This window comes from Oncorhynchus mykiss, chromosome 23 (assembly GCF_057628025.1).
Source record: "Oncorhynchus mykiss isolate SJ-2025 chromosome 23, ASM5762802v1, whole genome shotgun sequence".
Lineage (NCBI taxonomy): Eukaryota > Metazoa > Chordata > Actinopteri > Salmoniformes > Salmonidae > Oncorhynchus > Oncorhynchus mykiss.
The window spans coordinates 10882598-10899893 of NC_143044.1; the positions used below are offsets into that span (position 1 = coordinate 10882598).

Consider the following 17296-nt stretch of genomic DNA (forward strand, 5'->3'; position numbering starts at 1 on the left):
TTGTCAAAGTAAATAAGGCATACTTTTATGACTGCTGAAGACCAATCACTTAGATCATGTATTTTCAGGCAGAGATACCTCACGATGCAGCCTGCGCTCTATCCTGTGTAGGCGAGCAATGGATTATGGTCATTGTAGTTAATTACCGCTTTTTCTGCACTATGTTGGATATTGTTATTTTGGTAACTCCTTACTACACTGAACAAAGTATAAATGAAACATGTAAAGTGTTGGTCGCATGTTTCATGAGCTGAAATAAAAGATCCCAGAAAGGTTTTATATGCGCAAAGATTTTAATTTCTCTCAAATTTTGTGCACACTTTTGTTTGTATCCCTGTTAGTGATCATTTCTCCTTTTGTCAATATAATCCATCGACCTGACAGGTGTGGCATATCAAGAAGCTGATTTAAACAGCATGCTCATTACACAGGTGCACCTTGTGCTAGGGAACAATAAAAGGCCACTCTAAAATTGGCCATTATCTCACACAACGCAATGTCACAGATGTCCCAAGTTTTGAGGGAGTGTGCAATTGGCATGCTGACTGCAGGAATGTCCACCAGAGCTGTTCCCAGAGAATTGAATGTTAATTTCTCAACCATAAACCACCTCCAATGTCGTTTTAGAGAATTTGGCAGTATGTCCAACTGGCCTCACAACTGCAAGCCACGTGTAACCACACCAGCCCAGGACCTCCACATCAGGCTTCTTCGCCTGCAGGATTGTCACGGAGGAGTATTTCTGTCTGTAATAAAGCCCTCTTGTGGGGAGAAACTCTTTCTGATTGGCTGGACCTAGTTTTGGCTCCCAAGTGGGTAGACCTATGCCCACCCCTGGCGGAGCCCCTGCCCAGTCATGTGAAATCCATAGATTAGGGCTAATCTATTTATTTCAATTGACTGATTTCCTTGTGTCAACTGTAACTCAGCAAAATTGAAATTGTTGCTTTTATTTTTGTTCAGTATACGTCCCACAGTTCGGGCTTGATCTGATATATCTCTATAGAGAAACTCCATTGTGCTCTCAGAAAAAACAAAGGAAATGGAATTCAAATAATTGAACATGTGAAGTCAATTTTGTTTTTTAAAACACCCAAAAAAGAACCAAATGGTTGGGTAATTCCCCAGAACTATCTACCATGCTGCTCTGTGTTAGTGGTGGGACCTTATCTGTTATTGCTTTATTGACCTCTGTCACCTGCTGTTTACTCCCATGATGAACTGGGAATGGAAACGTGCAGGGAGCCCACTGGCTTAGTAACATAATGACAGGGCCAGCCTATTTACTTCTATTCACATGACTCCATTTAATCGCAGAGACCGACCAGGTATTCCCTGCAAAGGAGTGTGTAGCATAAACCTTGCCGATTCCATTTTTTTATCCTCTGCAACATATTTCGAATAAGCAATTTCCGCTATAGGCATTGACCTCCTTCCCATTCCCCTTTTGCCACGTTCTTATTTGTTTACTACAGTTTTCCTACCACTACCTGAGCCTAACCCCCAATTGTGGATTAACAACGCTGGCTGGACATTGTGCCCTGTGCCAGGCTGTCACTCACTGCCACCTCTGGGGACCCGCAGAAGGAGCAACCAGGCTACCGTGGCGCCTCTCCCACTCTCGCTGCTCTTATTCCCACTTACCTCCATGTGCATAGTACTGCTTGGCTAGCCTCGATCTCGGGCCCTGTTTTGCACAGTCATGTGACATACCTGGATTTGAACCTTTTTCATCAAACTGTCACCTTTTGTTGTCAGATGGTTCAGGAGTATCATTTTTATTTTAGTCATTTAGCAGACACTCTTATCCAGAGCGACTTAAAATTGGCGCAGTTATCTTAAGATAGCTAGGTGAGACCACGTATCACAGTTGTAACAAGTACATTTTCCCTCATTAGTTATCAACAAAGTTGATATCAACAAACAATAACAAGTTGAAACAGAAATCATACTCCGCTGGTCTTGTAGAAACAGTAGAGGTCCCTTCCCAGCTATAAATGGAGACCATAGCTTGAATTTTTTTTGGTGCAATTCTCATTTCTGAATATGGTTTAAAATACAGGATAAAATATTTCTGTCACATGATTGCGCAAAACACAGGATCCTGTCTATTACACATTTTACTGTGCTGCTATTGGAGGAGCAGGAGACTGGGAACAGGAGAAAAGGGGCAAGGTAGAGTCTTGTTCTTGTATTGAAGCTGCCAAAAGCGTCGGTGGTAGGAGAGGAGTCGCCGCCGATGGCACTCTTATCTGGTAGTTCTATGAACACTAATTTGTCAAGTACACACGGCAGCGTCGCGCTCTCTCATCCCTCCCTTTTCCCTTCCTCCCTCCTTCCCAGAAGCACAGGCCTCTTGTTTGAGCTCTCTCTCATTTCCTTTGGTTTCTCATCTCATTTCAAACCTGACACCACAGGGGCAACGCTTTAGCCAAAGGTTGGCCTGAAAACATGTCGCTGCGCTGTGATTGGATATACAAACAGATTATGCAGCCCGCTGCTGAATCCTAACCCGTTTTCTTTCCCCTTCCACTAGATGGAGTGACACTACTTGTGACGTGTTCAATTATGCTAAATCAATGGCCACTTGGAGATGAATCATTACCATTTTATTTCTTATTGTATAACTCATGCGAAAAACATAACGAGCACAGTATTCATATTGCCATATTCGCTATGCAATTTTATAAATGTCAAACAATCAATTTGATAATTTCATTTGTTTTTTATGTTGAGATTGACATCTGGACGGTATAGTGTACAATCCCAACCATGAACTTCATCCAGAGCAGTGTCATCACACGCCGATTACAGCTGTCTTTCTGGGAAGCCTCCAAGAGCTTTCCACAACTGGATTGTGCAGCATTTACCTTTAAAAAAAAAATATATATATATTATTTATTATTATTTTCAAAATTATTCAAGCTCTGTTTGGTTGTTGATCATTGCTAGACAACCATTTTCTGGTCTTGCCATAGATTCTAATGCAGATTTAAGTCACTGTCCTCTTGGTAAGCAACTCAAGTGTCGATTGTCCTGCTGAATTCATCTCCCAGTGTCTGGTAGACAGCAGACTGAACCAGGTTTTCCTCTAGGATTTTGCCTGTGCTCCATTTATTTTTTTATCCTGGAAAAACACCCCAGTTAACGATTACAAGCAGATCCATAACATGATCCAGCCACCAACCACTATGCTTGAAAATATGAAGAGTGGTACTCATTAATGTGTTGTATTGTATTTGCCCAAAACGTAACACTTTGTATTCAGGACAAACAGTTAATTGCTTTGCCACATTTGTTTTTGCAGTTTACTTTAGTGCCTTGTTGTGAACAGACTACATGTATTGGACAATTTGTATTCTGTACAGGCTTCCATTTCACTCTGTCAATTTAGTATTGTGGAGTAACTACAATGTTGTTCCATCCTCGATTTTCTCCTATCACAGCCATTAAACTAGGACTGTTTTAAAGTCACCTTTGGCCTTGTGGTGAAAACCCTGAATGGTTTCCCTCCTTTAGATGAGGTTGTCATTAAAAACCACTATTGCTCACACTAACTTTTTAAGCAAAAGTGAACTGCTGAACTTATGTAGACTTGCCATAACAAAGCGGTTGAATACTTATTGACTCAAGACATTTCAGCTTTTCATTTGTAAAAACAAAAATACAATAAAAACATAATTCCACTTTGACATTATGGGGTATTGTGTGTAGTAGACCAGTGACAATCTCAATTTAATCCATTTTAAATTCAGACTGTTACACAACTAAATGTGGATAAAGTCGAGGGGTGTGAATACTTTCTGACGGCACTGCACATATAACTAGGAATAAAGTCGCATAATAAACAGTACCAGCAACATATGTGATGAGTCAAAGTTAGTGCATAAAGGGTCAATGCAGGTAGTCCGGGTATCTATTTGGTTAACTATTCAACTAACTCTGTCTTATGGCTTGTGTGGAGAAGCTGTTTAGGGACCTGTTGGTTCCAGACTTGGTGCATCGGTACCCCTAGTCTATGACTTGGGTGTCTGGAGTCTTAGACAATTTTTAGGGCCTTCTTCTGACACCGCCTGGTATAGAGCTCCTGGATGGCAACCAGTCAAGGTGCTCTCCATGGTGCAGCTGTATAACTTTTTGAGGATCTGAGGGCCCATGCCAAATCTTTTCAGCCTCCTGAGGGGTAAGAGGTGTTGTGGTGCCCTCTTCATGACTGTGTTGGTGTGTTTTGGACCATGATAGATGTTGAATTATGACTTTAATCACAACAAGGTAGACATGTATGCTCTGGGGTCTCATTTTCTGTGCTTCCCGTTAGCGGAGTGATGCGAATTGCCCGCAACGTCTCCCTACCAAAATGAGTCATAAAAACAAATGGCTGGTGTGTAGTTACATTGACAATAATAACAGTTTAGGCCTAGATAACATGGCTGGGGTGCTCAGGGGGCACTCTGTTCTTAATGCTTGTACTTTTGATTTGAGGACTAGCAAAGGCTTTATACTTTCAATGCTTGTTGCACATGCATTATGTATGCAGCTAACCCTCGACTGGTTCTCAACTCTGGAGTGTCGTATTTCAGCATCACACTTAGCTTGATGTAATATTTCAACCTGCTCCACTTTATGTGATTTCTAAGTAAAGTTGCGAATAGAGTATATGAGATGCCTTCCCCTTGCCTTGTGGCTTTTTGGATGTCGTCTCTGAATTGTTTATGCGTTGTTGCAGCCAAGAGACATTTCAGGCCATCATGTCTTGGCACTTATTAGGACGGCTCCACTGCCACATTTTAATGTTTTGATCTCATTCTCTTTAATGAATTGGGTTGTTCCCTAAAATGAGCCCCTTTAAGTGGAAATTGTGTACAAATATAGAATTTTAAAAGCCTGTTTATATTAAATGAAGTGCCCTTTTTAATATAGACGACATGGAAAATTCAATAAATCTGACATGTCCCTCTGTGCATCCTCTGACTTCTAGGAAGTGTTTTAACCCACTTCAATCCAACTTTTCTCCAAGTTTCGCTGTCATTATCAAACCTTAGTTATTTTGTTGCTTTGACCGTTATTTATGAAGATCATTTATTGCATGTTATTAGTGATTCATTTTAAGGAAGAAAAAAAACCTGTTCCACATTTTCAAGTCAACCTTTTTACGTGAGCTGAACTCTTGTTTCAATATGGTGAAACTATTCATTTTTCCGTTTAATTATTTATTTTAAACACATTGCACATGTAATACTCAAATCCTAGTGTAAAAGCAGGTGAGCTCAGCTGGTTCTACTCTTTCGACATTTTCTGGTGTTTTGTGATAAAGTAAGCGGTGTCGAATATTACACGTCAGACAGGCTAGACATTTTTTAACATTACATTTTTTTTGTGAAGCTTGCATTCAATTGCCCCGCCCTGTTGCACACCTCAAGCTTCCGTTCCCCCTGTCACCAAAGGATTTATGGCTGATATAAGATGACGTCGCCAACCCTGTTACTTTATTTGGTCCTTAATAGGCACTTTATTTCACTTATTTAACATCTTGAGATGGGGAAGAGTGTGTTTTATTGAGTTGAACGTGCTCTTTATGACAATGTTAACATTTGTTGAAATAAAACGTCCCCCCCCCCCCCCCACCAAGTTACACTTCTCAAAAGGCACCCAATTGGTGGAACAAACCCAATTTGCATTTGGTTTGCACACCTTCCTCTCACTTGTCCCTTTTTCTAGTCATATTCCTATCAGGTTAGTTAGCCCTATTTCCTGCAAGGGCTTTATATTGGGTGACAGGCTATTGATGTTCTGGGGATTGTTTTTCTCACAGATGCCCAAATAGACTGAGGAATGTTGTGATGAATATCAACGTGTGGTGGTTGCCGCTGCGAGCCAGTGCCATGCTCTTCCAGCGTCGATGAGAAGTGCCGTGGATAAATCCAAGGCGATTCCCCATCTTCTCTCGTGTGTCAGAAGCAGTTGTGCGCCCTGTCGAGAAGCCAATTAAACTTGAACCAAGCCACAGTGCGAAGATAAATGTGTTTAGTATTTTGACTGGTTTGTGTCACCGACCTTCCTAGCCTTTTGTTAAACTGTAGCATAGCCACGGTCTCAAGTTTCCCCTAAACCACAAAAATCCATTGTAAGACTATTTAAGATGTTAGCGTTTGGCCTTGTTTTTAAAATACAATATGCAAAGAGTGTCTGCCTGCGTCTCCCGCGCCTGCCTGCGTCTCCCCCGCCTGCCTGCGTCTCCCCCGCCTGCCTGCGTCTCCCCCGCCTGCCTGCGTCTCCCCCGCCTGCCTGCGTCTCCCCCGCCTGCCTGCGTCTCCCCCGCCTGCCTGCGTCTCCCCCGCCTGCCTGCGTCTCCCCCGCCTGCCTGCGTCTCCCCCGCCTGCCTGCGTCTCCCCCGCCTGCCTGCGTCTCCCCCGCCTGCCTGCGTCTCCCCCGCCTGCCTGCGTCTCCCCCGCCTGCCTGCGTCTCCCCCGCCTGCCTGCGTCTCCCCCGCCTGCCTGCGTCTCCCCCGCCTGCCTGCGTCTCCCCCGCCTGCCTGCGTCTCCCCCGCCTGCCTGCGTCTCCCCCGCCTGCCTGCGCCTGCCTGCGTCTCCCGCGCCTGCCTGCGTCTCCCGCGCCTGCCTGCGTCTCCCGCGCCTGCCTGCGTCTCACGTGCTTGCTCAGATTGTTTTTAGTATGAAGCACCTAGCTAAGCAGTGCATTGGGAATGTACTCAAACCCCTTTACTTTTCCACATTTTTATTCTAAAATGTATGAAATATTTTTTTCCCTCAATCTACACGCAATGCCCCATAATGACAAAGCGAAAACAGGTTTACATTTTTTTGTAAATGTATTCAAAATGTAAAAAACAAACCTTATTTACATATCTATTCAGACCCTTTGCTAAGAGACTCGAAATTGAGCTCAGGTGCGTCCTGTTTCTATTGGTTATCTTCGATATTTCTACAACTTGATTGGAGTCCACCAGTGGTAAATTCAATTGATTGGACATGATTTGGGAAGGAACACACCTGTCTATATAAGGCCCCACAGTTGACAGTGCATGTCAGAGCAAAAACCAAGACATGAGGTTGAAGGAATTGTCCATAGACCTCCAAGACTGGATTCTGTCAAGGTACAGATCTGGGGAAAGGTACCAAATAATTTCTGCAGCATTGAAGGTCCCAAGAACACAGTGGCCTCCATTAATCTTAAATGTATGAAGATTGGAACCACCAAGTCTCTTCCAAGAGCTGGCCGCCCAGCCAAATTGAGCAATCGGGGGAGAAGGACCTTGGTCAGGGAGGTAACCAAGAACCCGATGGGCACTCTGACAGCGCTCCGGAGTTCCTCTGTGGAAAAAACAACCAATTCTGCAACACTCCACCAATCAGGCTTTTATGGTGGAGTGGCCAGACAGAAGACACTCCTCAGTAAAAGGCACATGACAGCCCGCTTAGAGTTTGCCAAAAGGTGCACAAAGTACTCCCATACCATGAGAAACAAGATTTGCGTCACATCTGGAGGAAACCTGGCACATCCCTACGATGAGGCATGGTAGTGGTAGTATGCTGTGGGGATGTTTTTCAGTGGCAGGGACTGGGAGACTAGTCAGGATCAAGGGAAAGATGAACAAAGTGAAGTACAGAGCTCCTTGATGAAAGCCTGCTCCAAAGTACTGAGTAAAGAGTCTGAAAACCTATCACATTTACATATTTCAGTATTTTATTTTTAATACATTTGCAAAAATGTCTAAGCCTGTTTTTGCTTTGTTATTATGGGGTATTGTGTGTAGATTTAGGGAATAATTATTATTTGTCTTTTTTTTTTTGAATAAGGCTGTAACGTATAAAATGTGGACAAGGCCCCCCCCCCCCCAGCCAGCTGTGGTCAAGATGGATGTCCAGTACATTGTAGCTCCTTTTCTGTTCGTCTGTTGGAGTATCACGGATAACCTTTTTTTATTGCCAATTTAAAGTCTGGGGAGGTGCCCCTCCTATTGTGACTTTTTGTGTCCTTTATTTTAATCTGATGAACAGAATTATGGTTTGCCTTAAAGGAACGAAGGTCATATCAGACCCATGTTTGTCTCTGCAGCATTACTGCTGTCGTTAGATTTCCTAACCTTGTTTTATCACCCTTTGGGGGGAAAAAAGAGTCTTAATGTATTATTAGATTCTCAGTCCATCTTCTTTCCTTGCGCAGAGAAGGCTATTTTGTTGGTTCTAGTCCAAGTTAAATGATGACGAACAAGGGATGTACTTGACCATGAGAGTACGAGGAGAATGGGGGGGAGGGAGAGACATGGAGGAGGAGTTTAAAGCAACACACACTCGCTCAACACTGGGGACATTAGACATAAGGATAATAGTGACATCTCCCACATCAATCATACCAGTTGACCGGAGCCTAGCGGTAATTGGAATCAGTAGCGTGGGGATTTGGTCTCTGCTCTGGGTGCTGCCCACATACTAGAGAGGATTGAGGAGCAGATTAAAGTGACGAGAGGTCAATGTTAAAAATCTGGGAAAGGGACGTTGGGGCCGGGAATTCCAATATAAATGTAAAGCAGACTGGGTGCAAAAGTGTAGGGCCGTCCTGCTCCATTTGAGCACACCGTTGCGCTCAGGTCGACAGTGACACACGTGTACGCGCACATACGCGAATGGAAATGTCTGTGCCGTCACCGCAAATCTCTTTCCACTCACAGACCGGATATGCCTCTGACAATGATGGACACGATCTTGGTTCAGCAGGAGTATGACTGTCCATGGACTGCTTAAAACACATCTAAGGGATATAGGCCACAATAAGTGATTTTTATGCTTTTCAGACAGCTTGGTAAACAATGTGGCTAAATAAACGGGAGTACATCATCAGAAAAAGGAGTGAGGACAGGGTTGCTTCCTCGGTGCTCTCTGCTAGATTTGTTCTAATCCATCAAATTGCCTTTGTGCTTCTCCAAGTCAGACCCGTTTTGAATACATCCTAAAAATCCTCTCCTTTCACCAAGGGATTATGTCTGGGTCGTCTTTTTATTTCCCCCACCAACTAGGAACACAACCAACCACACACAAAGAAACCTAGCACATCCTTTTAACTCGGTGTCACGCTGTCCCAGGCCAGGGCCTTTCTCACAGCACAACCACGTGGAACCAGGTTAGATTTTTAATGGGGTTTGTGGGTCGCCGAGTGCACCTGCCCTCTGTCTCGCGCAAGCCGCTCACAAGGGAATGCAGGGGCCTAGCTCAGCAGGCTCGCCACCACAACTCAGTGTTATTTAAACTTCCATTATGGGTATGAAGTGGGAACTGTCAGACCTATACTGTATGGAATCCCATCACAATGAAGAAGCTGCAGGACAAACAGCTGGGCCTGCTCCTGTCACAGCCACGTCAGGATTATTCCCTCCCCGCAAATCTAATATGTCTCCACCTCTTTCTCTCTCCCGCACTCCCCCTTTTCCTTGGACCACAGCACAGCTGTGGATTTTCCAATCTATCACACTCTGACTCGTCCTACATTCTAGAAAATGACACCCTGAGATTCATTATTTGATTCAATCATGTATCTGGGAACGTAAGTGAGGGGGTTGCTCGGCCCCAGGCTTTCCTTTTAGAGTAGCTTCCATTGGTGACTGCCCTCCTGACTAGCTGGCTCGGCTTCATTTCAGGGCCTGGAACACAGAGCTGTTTTTGAGTTGCGTTCAGGGACGTGAGTTGGTATTGGACAGAAGTCGGGCTCACATTTTTGTTTGTGAGCAGTTTAAATTGAGTTCTGGACTTTGGTTTTGGCCGCCTGAGGGCTGTTCCTAGTGCGTGCATGTCATTTGTCCATTCCTGGAACTCTAATCATATTTAATATCCATTTTCACTAGCTTTCTGCTCACTACAATCCATCTCTAGTCATGCTGCTCCTCTCCTTTCTCCAAGTGCAATCTGGAGTTCTCCGACCTGCCCCCATCTATCCCGTCACACACACACAGGTTGACTCAAGACCATGTCACGGATACTCTTGTTATGTTCTCTCATGTACTCCTATATTGAATTCTAAACTGGTGTCTTGGAAGCCAATTTCGATTTGTGTGTGTCTTCAGATGTGCCAGCCCAATTTGGATTTCCTTTTTACAGCGATGCGTAGTTTGATCGCAGGAGAGGTGTCGGAATTATGGGTGTCTTGTCTTTGTCCATGTTTTCATTGGGATTGATTCCAAAAACAACCCTATTACCATGTTTCTCTTGGCTCTCGCTTATGCACTCTCCAGTCTGAGTTTACCTTCCTCCTTAACGCCCTGGTTCCTGTGTTCTCTTCTCTCCTCAGTGCTTGACATGGCTCGCCACGTGCCCCTGTACCGGGCGCTACTGGAGCTGCTGAGGGCCATCTCCACCTCCACGGCCCTGGTGCCCCTGCTGCTGCCTCTGTCAGGAGACTCCAGCCAGGAGGAAGAGGAGGAGGGAAGCTCCGAGGGACAGACGTCTGTGGGCATGCTGCTGGCCAAGATGAAGACCTGCGTGGACACCTACACTAACCGCCTCAGGTGGGGACTTAAACGGACAGAGTAAGAACATACAACACAAGCAAAGAATAAAGCCTCACTGCCCATGTAATCAATGTAAATTGATGGTTTCTGCCGCGCATTAGCTTTTCAAGGGGGTTCGATCCTGGGCCAGCCTCCTCACTGGTCTCTAGACCGTGAGTCATCAGCAGTAGTGGGCCTGTGAGCATCCATTATTAATCACAGCCCCAAAGTGTGCAGGAAGTCCATGTTATTCTGCTTCAGCAGCACAATTAACAGTTTGTGTAAAGGATCCTTAACCCCCTCCCATATATCTCCCCCCACCATTCAGCCCAGTGCTGAGCTTTACGCAAAGACCGTAGCAGGACACTTCAGAGGAGCCGAGGCACTCTTAACCTCTTCCTAGCCTCTACGCTAGCTACACACATCCGCTCAGTGCGCGGAATCCTCAGTATTCCGTGGGATCCCATCCGAGGAGTCAATATTTAAAGGATGTGAGCCATGCGTGGTTAGCCGTGGAGACGTATCAAACCGTTCCAGCGCATGTACGATTCCCACAGACATGCATGTCTCCTCCCTGGTGGCATGTTATGAATTTAATGTTCCAGCTGGGTGTTATTTTCAGAAGGCACAGCCCCTCCCTCTTGAATGTCCCACCAACAAACATGCCAGGACCCATGACAGTTTTTTTCAAATGTACAGCAGAATAGCCAATCCACCCTGGGAGACTGACAGACCTACCTGGTGGTCTGTACCCCTGCTGCTTATCAGCAACACACTTAGGATTACTGTCTGAGGGTGGTCCAGCTTGAAGCTGTGGTTTCTTCACCAGTGATGGGGGCGGGGATGAGGAAGAAAAATGCCCTGCTATCGGCTCTGTCAGGACTCGGCGATAATGCATTCATAAGCATCATATCCACAGGCATTACATCAGGCTGGACTCTGAGGGCTGAGGTCCGGACACACCGAGAGAGTTCTAATGAAAGCAGGGCCTTGGGGCGGTTGGGACAGCTGGGCATCCACAGCAGAGCGTTAGGCATTCTCTTCAACTGTCTCTCCCCATCTGTGTCCAGCCTGCCAAGGCATGTGTTGGCCGCCTGGCCTGCAATGGGATGGAATGAAATGGCCGATGAGGACGGAGGTGGGGGGGGGGGGGGTTGGTGACAGAAGACCTTCGCTGACTGTCCTTGGTGGAGCAGAGGGGCGAGAAAGGGGAGGGAACTTGGCGGCTGTTCAACTTCACAAAAGGTTATGTGGAAAGTGTATTTTTCAGCCACCCATCAGCAAGGCCGCGGAATCCATTCTCCTCTCAGCTCCCACTGCGTTTTTATGCACAAGGTTAAATGACTGTTTTAACGTCCCTCGTGTATTTCAGCCACCTCTGGGGTTTTCCACTTAACCCAGGAGTTTTGATGCAGGGACTTATTTTAATTTTAACTGGGATGAAAGTAGGGACGTTTTTTCAATGTCTCTGCTTACCTAGTTGTGCGCGCCAAATTATTTATGCTGCAAGTCTTCACAAAACTGGTTAAAGTATTTGTGGCACCTGGACAAGAGGAATGGTGTCCTTGCCACTTCGTTACATTTGTCTGAACATTGGGTCAGATGGTCTTTGCTTTTTGGGTTTGAGGCTTCACCGTTGGATGCACACCCCTTTAACAGAGCATGAAAAATACTGGGAATGGGTATATCAATTTTGCTCCCGGATTGTGGCTCACTGGGCAATATGCTCCTTTTCAGATGGACACGGGTATCATCTACAGAACCGCCCAAAATGTTTAATTGTTGCACTGTAGAGCACTCCTTAGGACCATTGAACATTTCTATTCCCATCAGTAATCTTGTCGCCTCAGATTTCCTTCCGTGATTGACTGCAATGCAAGTAAATTAGCGATATATGTCACTGCAGGCAGGGATTATGTTGATTTACTGAACTCCTCTTTTTGTTATTCAGGTCAAAGAAAGACAAGGCAAAAGGCGTGGTGAAGCCTGATAGCTCAGACCCAGAGCCTGAGGGCCTGACCCTGCTGGTGCCTGACATCCAGAGGACGGCTGAGATTGTCTACGCTGCCACCACCAGCCTACGGCAGGCAAACCAGGGTAAGGCTGGCCGCACACACGTCGCTCTCTGGCCTAGGGCCAAACCATGCCGAGCAAGGGGACTATTAGTCTGGACCCTCCTTGGCTTTTTTTTTTAGACATTTATTGTAATACGAAGTGACACAGTAAAATGTTAGCCAGTGCCTTTTTTAAAGGTTGTCTGGTTTTGGCTCTTTCAAAAGATTTTCTCCCCCTCCCCCCTAGAAATTTGACTGAATTATTTCAGCAGGTCCCAAATGTCTTCCCAGTCTACATTTTTCTTGCTACCTCTCCCTTTTGTCCTGTGTGTTCTTGGGACAAGGACAAGAAAATGGGTCTCTTAAGTTTAGTCTCCACAAGTACAAATTCCCTGGGCTGTCATTGACTTGGAGCCTTTTAAGTCTCAATTTTATCTTAATCAAGGAAACACGTCCTGTTTTAGGCCTGAACGTCCTTTACCCAACTCCAACCCCACTCTGTCAGTGACAGGTTAAAAGTTAACCCGTTCTCTTACATCGCTTTGATGCTAAATAGAGACGTTTGTCCTATTGTGGCCACCTGTTGTCCCACAGGCCCCATGCAGCCCTACTGTCTGCGTCCCCACGGTGCAGGGAGACCCATAGTGCAGACAGTCACGAGAAGGACAGGAGGGTTCGGTAGTGAGGGCATCGGGTCATAAAACCCGCTGTCAGGGAACTCCTGCCAGCCGTTACTCACCGTTGCTGAAGAAAGCTGCCAACCGATGCATCTGACGTATGATTGACCGTAACACCCCCCCCCCCCCCCCAGGTGCTTCTCTCTATTTGGGGATGGGGGCGGCGGGAATGCTCAGATCAATGCAGCCGTCACTTTACACAAGGAAATTCATATGATAATGGCCACTGGATTCGTGTTCCAAAAGGGAATGGGCAGCATAGAGGGCTGGACCGATATGCGTTGTGTTTTAATTAGTCTTTAAAATGGCCCAGCGGCAGGCTTACGAAAAAGGCGGGCGTTTAGCTCTGTTCCTACAGCCTAGTATTAGACTGGTTAAACTGGGAAACTGTTCCAAGAAATATTGATATCCAACGCTAACGTGCCAACAGAACTGAGAGTAAATAAAGTATCGACGCCCCCCCCCCCCCCCCTTGCATCCTAAGTCTGGTCGTAATAGGCCAGTAAAATGCACCAGTAATTTAATGGGAGGTACATCTGTCCAGGTAGCAGTAACTAAAGCAGAGGATGAGAGCGGAGCTGGGGTGCTATAAATAGACTGTTAATTATGTGAATGCATTAACTGCTTTCTACCCCGTCTCTCGACTGTCGGTGCGAAAATTGGTGGCCGTTTCCATTGTCATTTGTCTTGGACATGGTTTAGCTGTCGACAAGACCCAGAAGAAATTGGAGGGTAGGGGGTGGGAGAATCTCCCAACGGATTGCAGATTCATTCATCAATATGAAGGTGAAAACGGGAGGATAAGGAGGTCTGACAAACCCTGCCATTACCTGCGAATGCCATCATATTCTGAGATAATCTTGTTATGAGGAATATGGCTTGAATATGACTTTTTGTGTTTTCGATGTTAATCGATTTAGTCGGCGTGGAATAGGCAGTAATATCAATGAAGCGGTGACCTCAGCAGTCCTTTATCACAGTGTGGTTGGTGTGTTTGTTTGCCAGGAAGATTATTGTAAAGATGGTAGGTCTGGATCCAGATGCAGGCGGGACACAGCAGTAAGCCGGGCTCTCAAACAGGGATGACTTTGAACCTGCCGTGGTAACAAGGTTTTCTTTTTATCTTTCCCTCCATCAGAGAGGAAGTTGGCCGAGTCCTCGAAGAAGGCAACAACCAGACCCAAACCCATGTCCATCCTACGCTCACTAGAGGAGAAGTACGTGGCCATCATGAAGAAGCTCCAGTTTGGTGAGTGCGTTTTGTGTTCAATGTGTGGTGTACAGTTGGGCCAGTTGTGGTTTGGTGGGTACCGTATGTTGGAAATGTGGAACTGTTTCTTTTCAAGACAGAGGAGGAATGCTTTGACATACTAGAGGCAGGGCTCTTCACTCTGAGGCTGGCTGTCAGTTGGTCCCTCCCTCAGTGCACGTAATGCCCAGAACACAGCAGCAGCACAGCCCCAAACCCCCTCCTACCCCTTTCTGAAATGATAGATAACGCAGTCCTGCCGCCTGTCTGCAGGGAGGAAGGTATTTTCTGTCTGTCACTTCTCATCCTGCCACGCCGTGGTTGATTACGGGACTTTTGTTGTGCCGCAATAGATTTGTTTTGCGCACGGCACACGTCTAAAGTAACCGCAAGTGACATGAATGTAAACAGACTTGCTCTGGCCCAAGTACAAGAGCGAGACGGTCGACGAGCCACAGTATCAAGGCAGGAACCCTGGTGTGGAATATGATTAAAGGACGTAGGGGCCATGTCATTACTGAATAGAGGTTTACTGCCAGATACATGTGTACTCGTTCATCCAAGTGGGAGGATATTTGCATGATATGCCAACGGGGTGTTTGTTTCATGCCTTTTTATTCTTTTGATGTGTAGTGAACCATTTTGAAAGTGTTTAAACCTTCTCTCCAGCAGTCCCAGTAGGTATTGACATTAATACCTGTGCTGGGTCTCTCCCTGGCAGACACCTTTGAGATGGTCTCGGAGGACGATGACGGGAAGCTGGTGTTCAAGGTGAACTACCACTACATGTCTCAGGTGAAGAACGCCAGCGACGCCAACAGCGCTGCCCGCGCCCGCCGCCTGGCACAGGAGGCCGTCACGCTCTCCACCTCGCTGCCCCTCTCCTCCTCCTCCAGCGTCTTTGTCCGCTGCGACGAAGAGCGACTGGACATCATGAAGGTACAGATGCATACTGCCCTGTCCTCTACGGTCCTCTGTGCTGTACCATTTACACTCAGTTACACGTCCTGTTCTCTTAGGACTATCTTACACCTACAGTAATCAATCCACTTGATTTGATACTGTACATACCTTTCAGCATGTCTTTTACAAGCCCAAACCACCCAGCCTATCATTTCCCCTTCCCCGTTTTATACATACAGTACTAGCCACTCACATTTTACGTAATCATCTATAGAAGTGATATCTGTTCAATGATATTCAAGGTGTTTATGAAATGCCTTTACCGGAGACCCCATCTGTCTGATTCAGAGATGCCCTGAGGCATGATGGCCAGCTGATGATGATGATGATGCTTGTAGAAGTGAGCAGGGTGTTTCCAGTACTGTTCCAGTCAAATGGATGCATTAAAACCGCAGGACTTGCGCTAATTGCGGTTGTTGCAGCAGGGGGGGGGAGCGGATTTGGGAAACGGATTTGGTCTGTTGGGGACTCTGCTTCTGGTCTTGATAGCCTATGGCTTCGCGTTCCAATGCCGTCATTGAAAGTCTTACTCATTTCCCAATGACGTTTAATACATGGCCTTGACCCCTTTTCTGATTTAATGGCAAAGTCTCATTTGGTAAATGTCAAAACCCTCGTCTGCTAAGGTTCTATTTCTGCCGAGAACACAACTTTTTCCTTAGCAGCACAAGAACGGGCCACAAGTTGATAGAGGCTGGAGGACGTGGTGGGACATTGTGGATGTCTAGTGACCCATCTGGGGTTGTTGCCCCCCTCATTTCAAGTGTCCCCAGGGAGCTCCTGTCCTACTGGCATAGTTTAAAAAAATAAAAAAAGTTAAATAAATAAAAAATACTGCCATAAACAGTGTATCATTCTTTCACCGGGAGCGGTAGCATCAAGCTATCTTAGTAGACATTATTAGCAAAACCACTTGCTCCAGTTTTCCCACCTACTTCTCTGGGAAGCACACTAAAAGTGTCTGAATGTTAATGTCGAAATGTAGTTACCGCCTGAGTGACACTTGGTGCCCTCAAGCTATCTTGCGAGCGCTCTGCTGGTTTGGATAGGCATGCTACTCCTCACACCTAACGCTGCTGAGACAGGGGTCAGTCAGTCGGTGTTTGACTCTCACCCTTCCCACACATTCTCTCCCTCTCTCACATACACCAACTACCTACCTACAGTGTGTCCACGTCCTCTTTACCGTCACACGTCTTCTCGTATCTTCCTACCTCTCTCCCCCGGATCAGTGATTCTTTGATTTTTTTTATTTATTACTATTCTGTGTCTTGTTCCTGTTCCACGCTGCCTGCTTCACTCTGCCTCTACTCCTCCTCCCCCATCAGCAAGCTGCTCTCTTCAGCTGGCAGCGTGGCCAGCTCTCCCCCCTCCTCCCCTCCCCATTCTCTCCTTCTCTTCAGCTGGCAGCGTGGCCAGCTCTCCCCCCTCCTCCCCTGCCCATTCTCTCCTTCTCTTCAGCTGGCAGCGTGGGCAGCTCTCCCCCTCCTCCCCTGCCCATTCTCTCCTTCTCTTCAGCTGGTAGCGTGGGCAGCTCTCCCCCTCCTCCCCTGCCCATTCTCTCCTCTTCAGCTGGGAAAGCTAACCTCCCTGAAACTTCACTCAGACACCTTGTTTGTTGATGCAAGAACACAGGACACTCCCAGGATCTCCCCCTCTCCCCCTTCAGGGATGAAAGGGGATATTCACCGTTTTGATCTCACAATGTGACAGCTGTGTAGAGCCAGCCGCACCCCCCTAACCAGCCATAAGCCTACTCTGCTGCTTCTCTCCGTCCGTTCCCTCTGCCCATCTCCCATCGGTTTTTAAATGTTATTTAGCCGTGATGGTGATCTTGGGGTGTGCAGACAGTGAT

At 46.3% G+C, this 17296-nt stretch overlaps 1 protein-coding gene across 50 annotated transcripts in view; it reads left to right on the plus strand.

Annotated features, from left to right (window-relative positions):
• LOC110502424 (dual E2 ubiquitin-conjugating enzyme/E3 ubiquitin-protein ligase BIRC6) overlaps nt 1–17296 on the plus strand; it is a 141982-nt gene that overhangs the window by 106451 nt on the left and 18235 nt on the right. For 39 of the 50 annotated variants that reach the window (XM_090216829.1, XM_036959768.2, XM_036959774.2 and 36 more), the window contains 4 exons: nt 10300–10537; nt 12450–12595; nt 14368–14478; nt 15200–15417. In XM_090216829.1, coding sequence (XP_090072955.1) covers nt 10300–10537; nt 12450–12595; nt 14368–14478; nt 15200–15417 — 713 coding nt within the window. The remainder of the gene's footprint in view (nt 1–10299; nt 10538–12449; nt 12596–14367; nt 14479–15199; nt 15418–17296) is intronic. The other 11 variants (XM_090216833.1, XM_036959775.2, XM_036959783.2 and 8 more) reach the window with 1 other exon arrangement.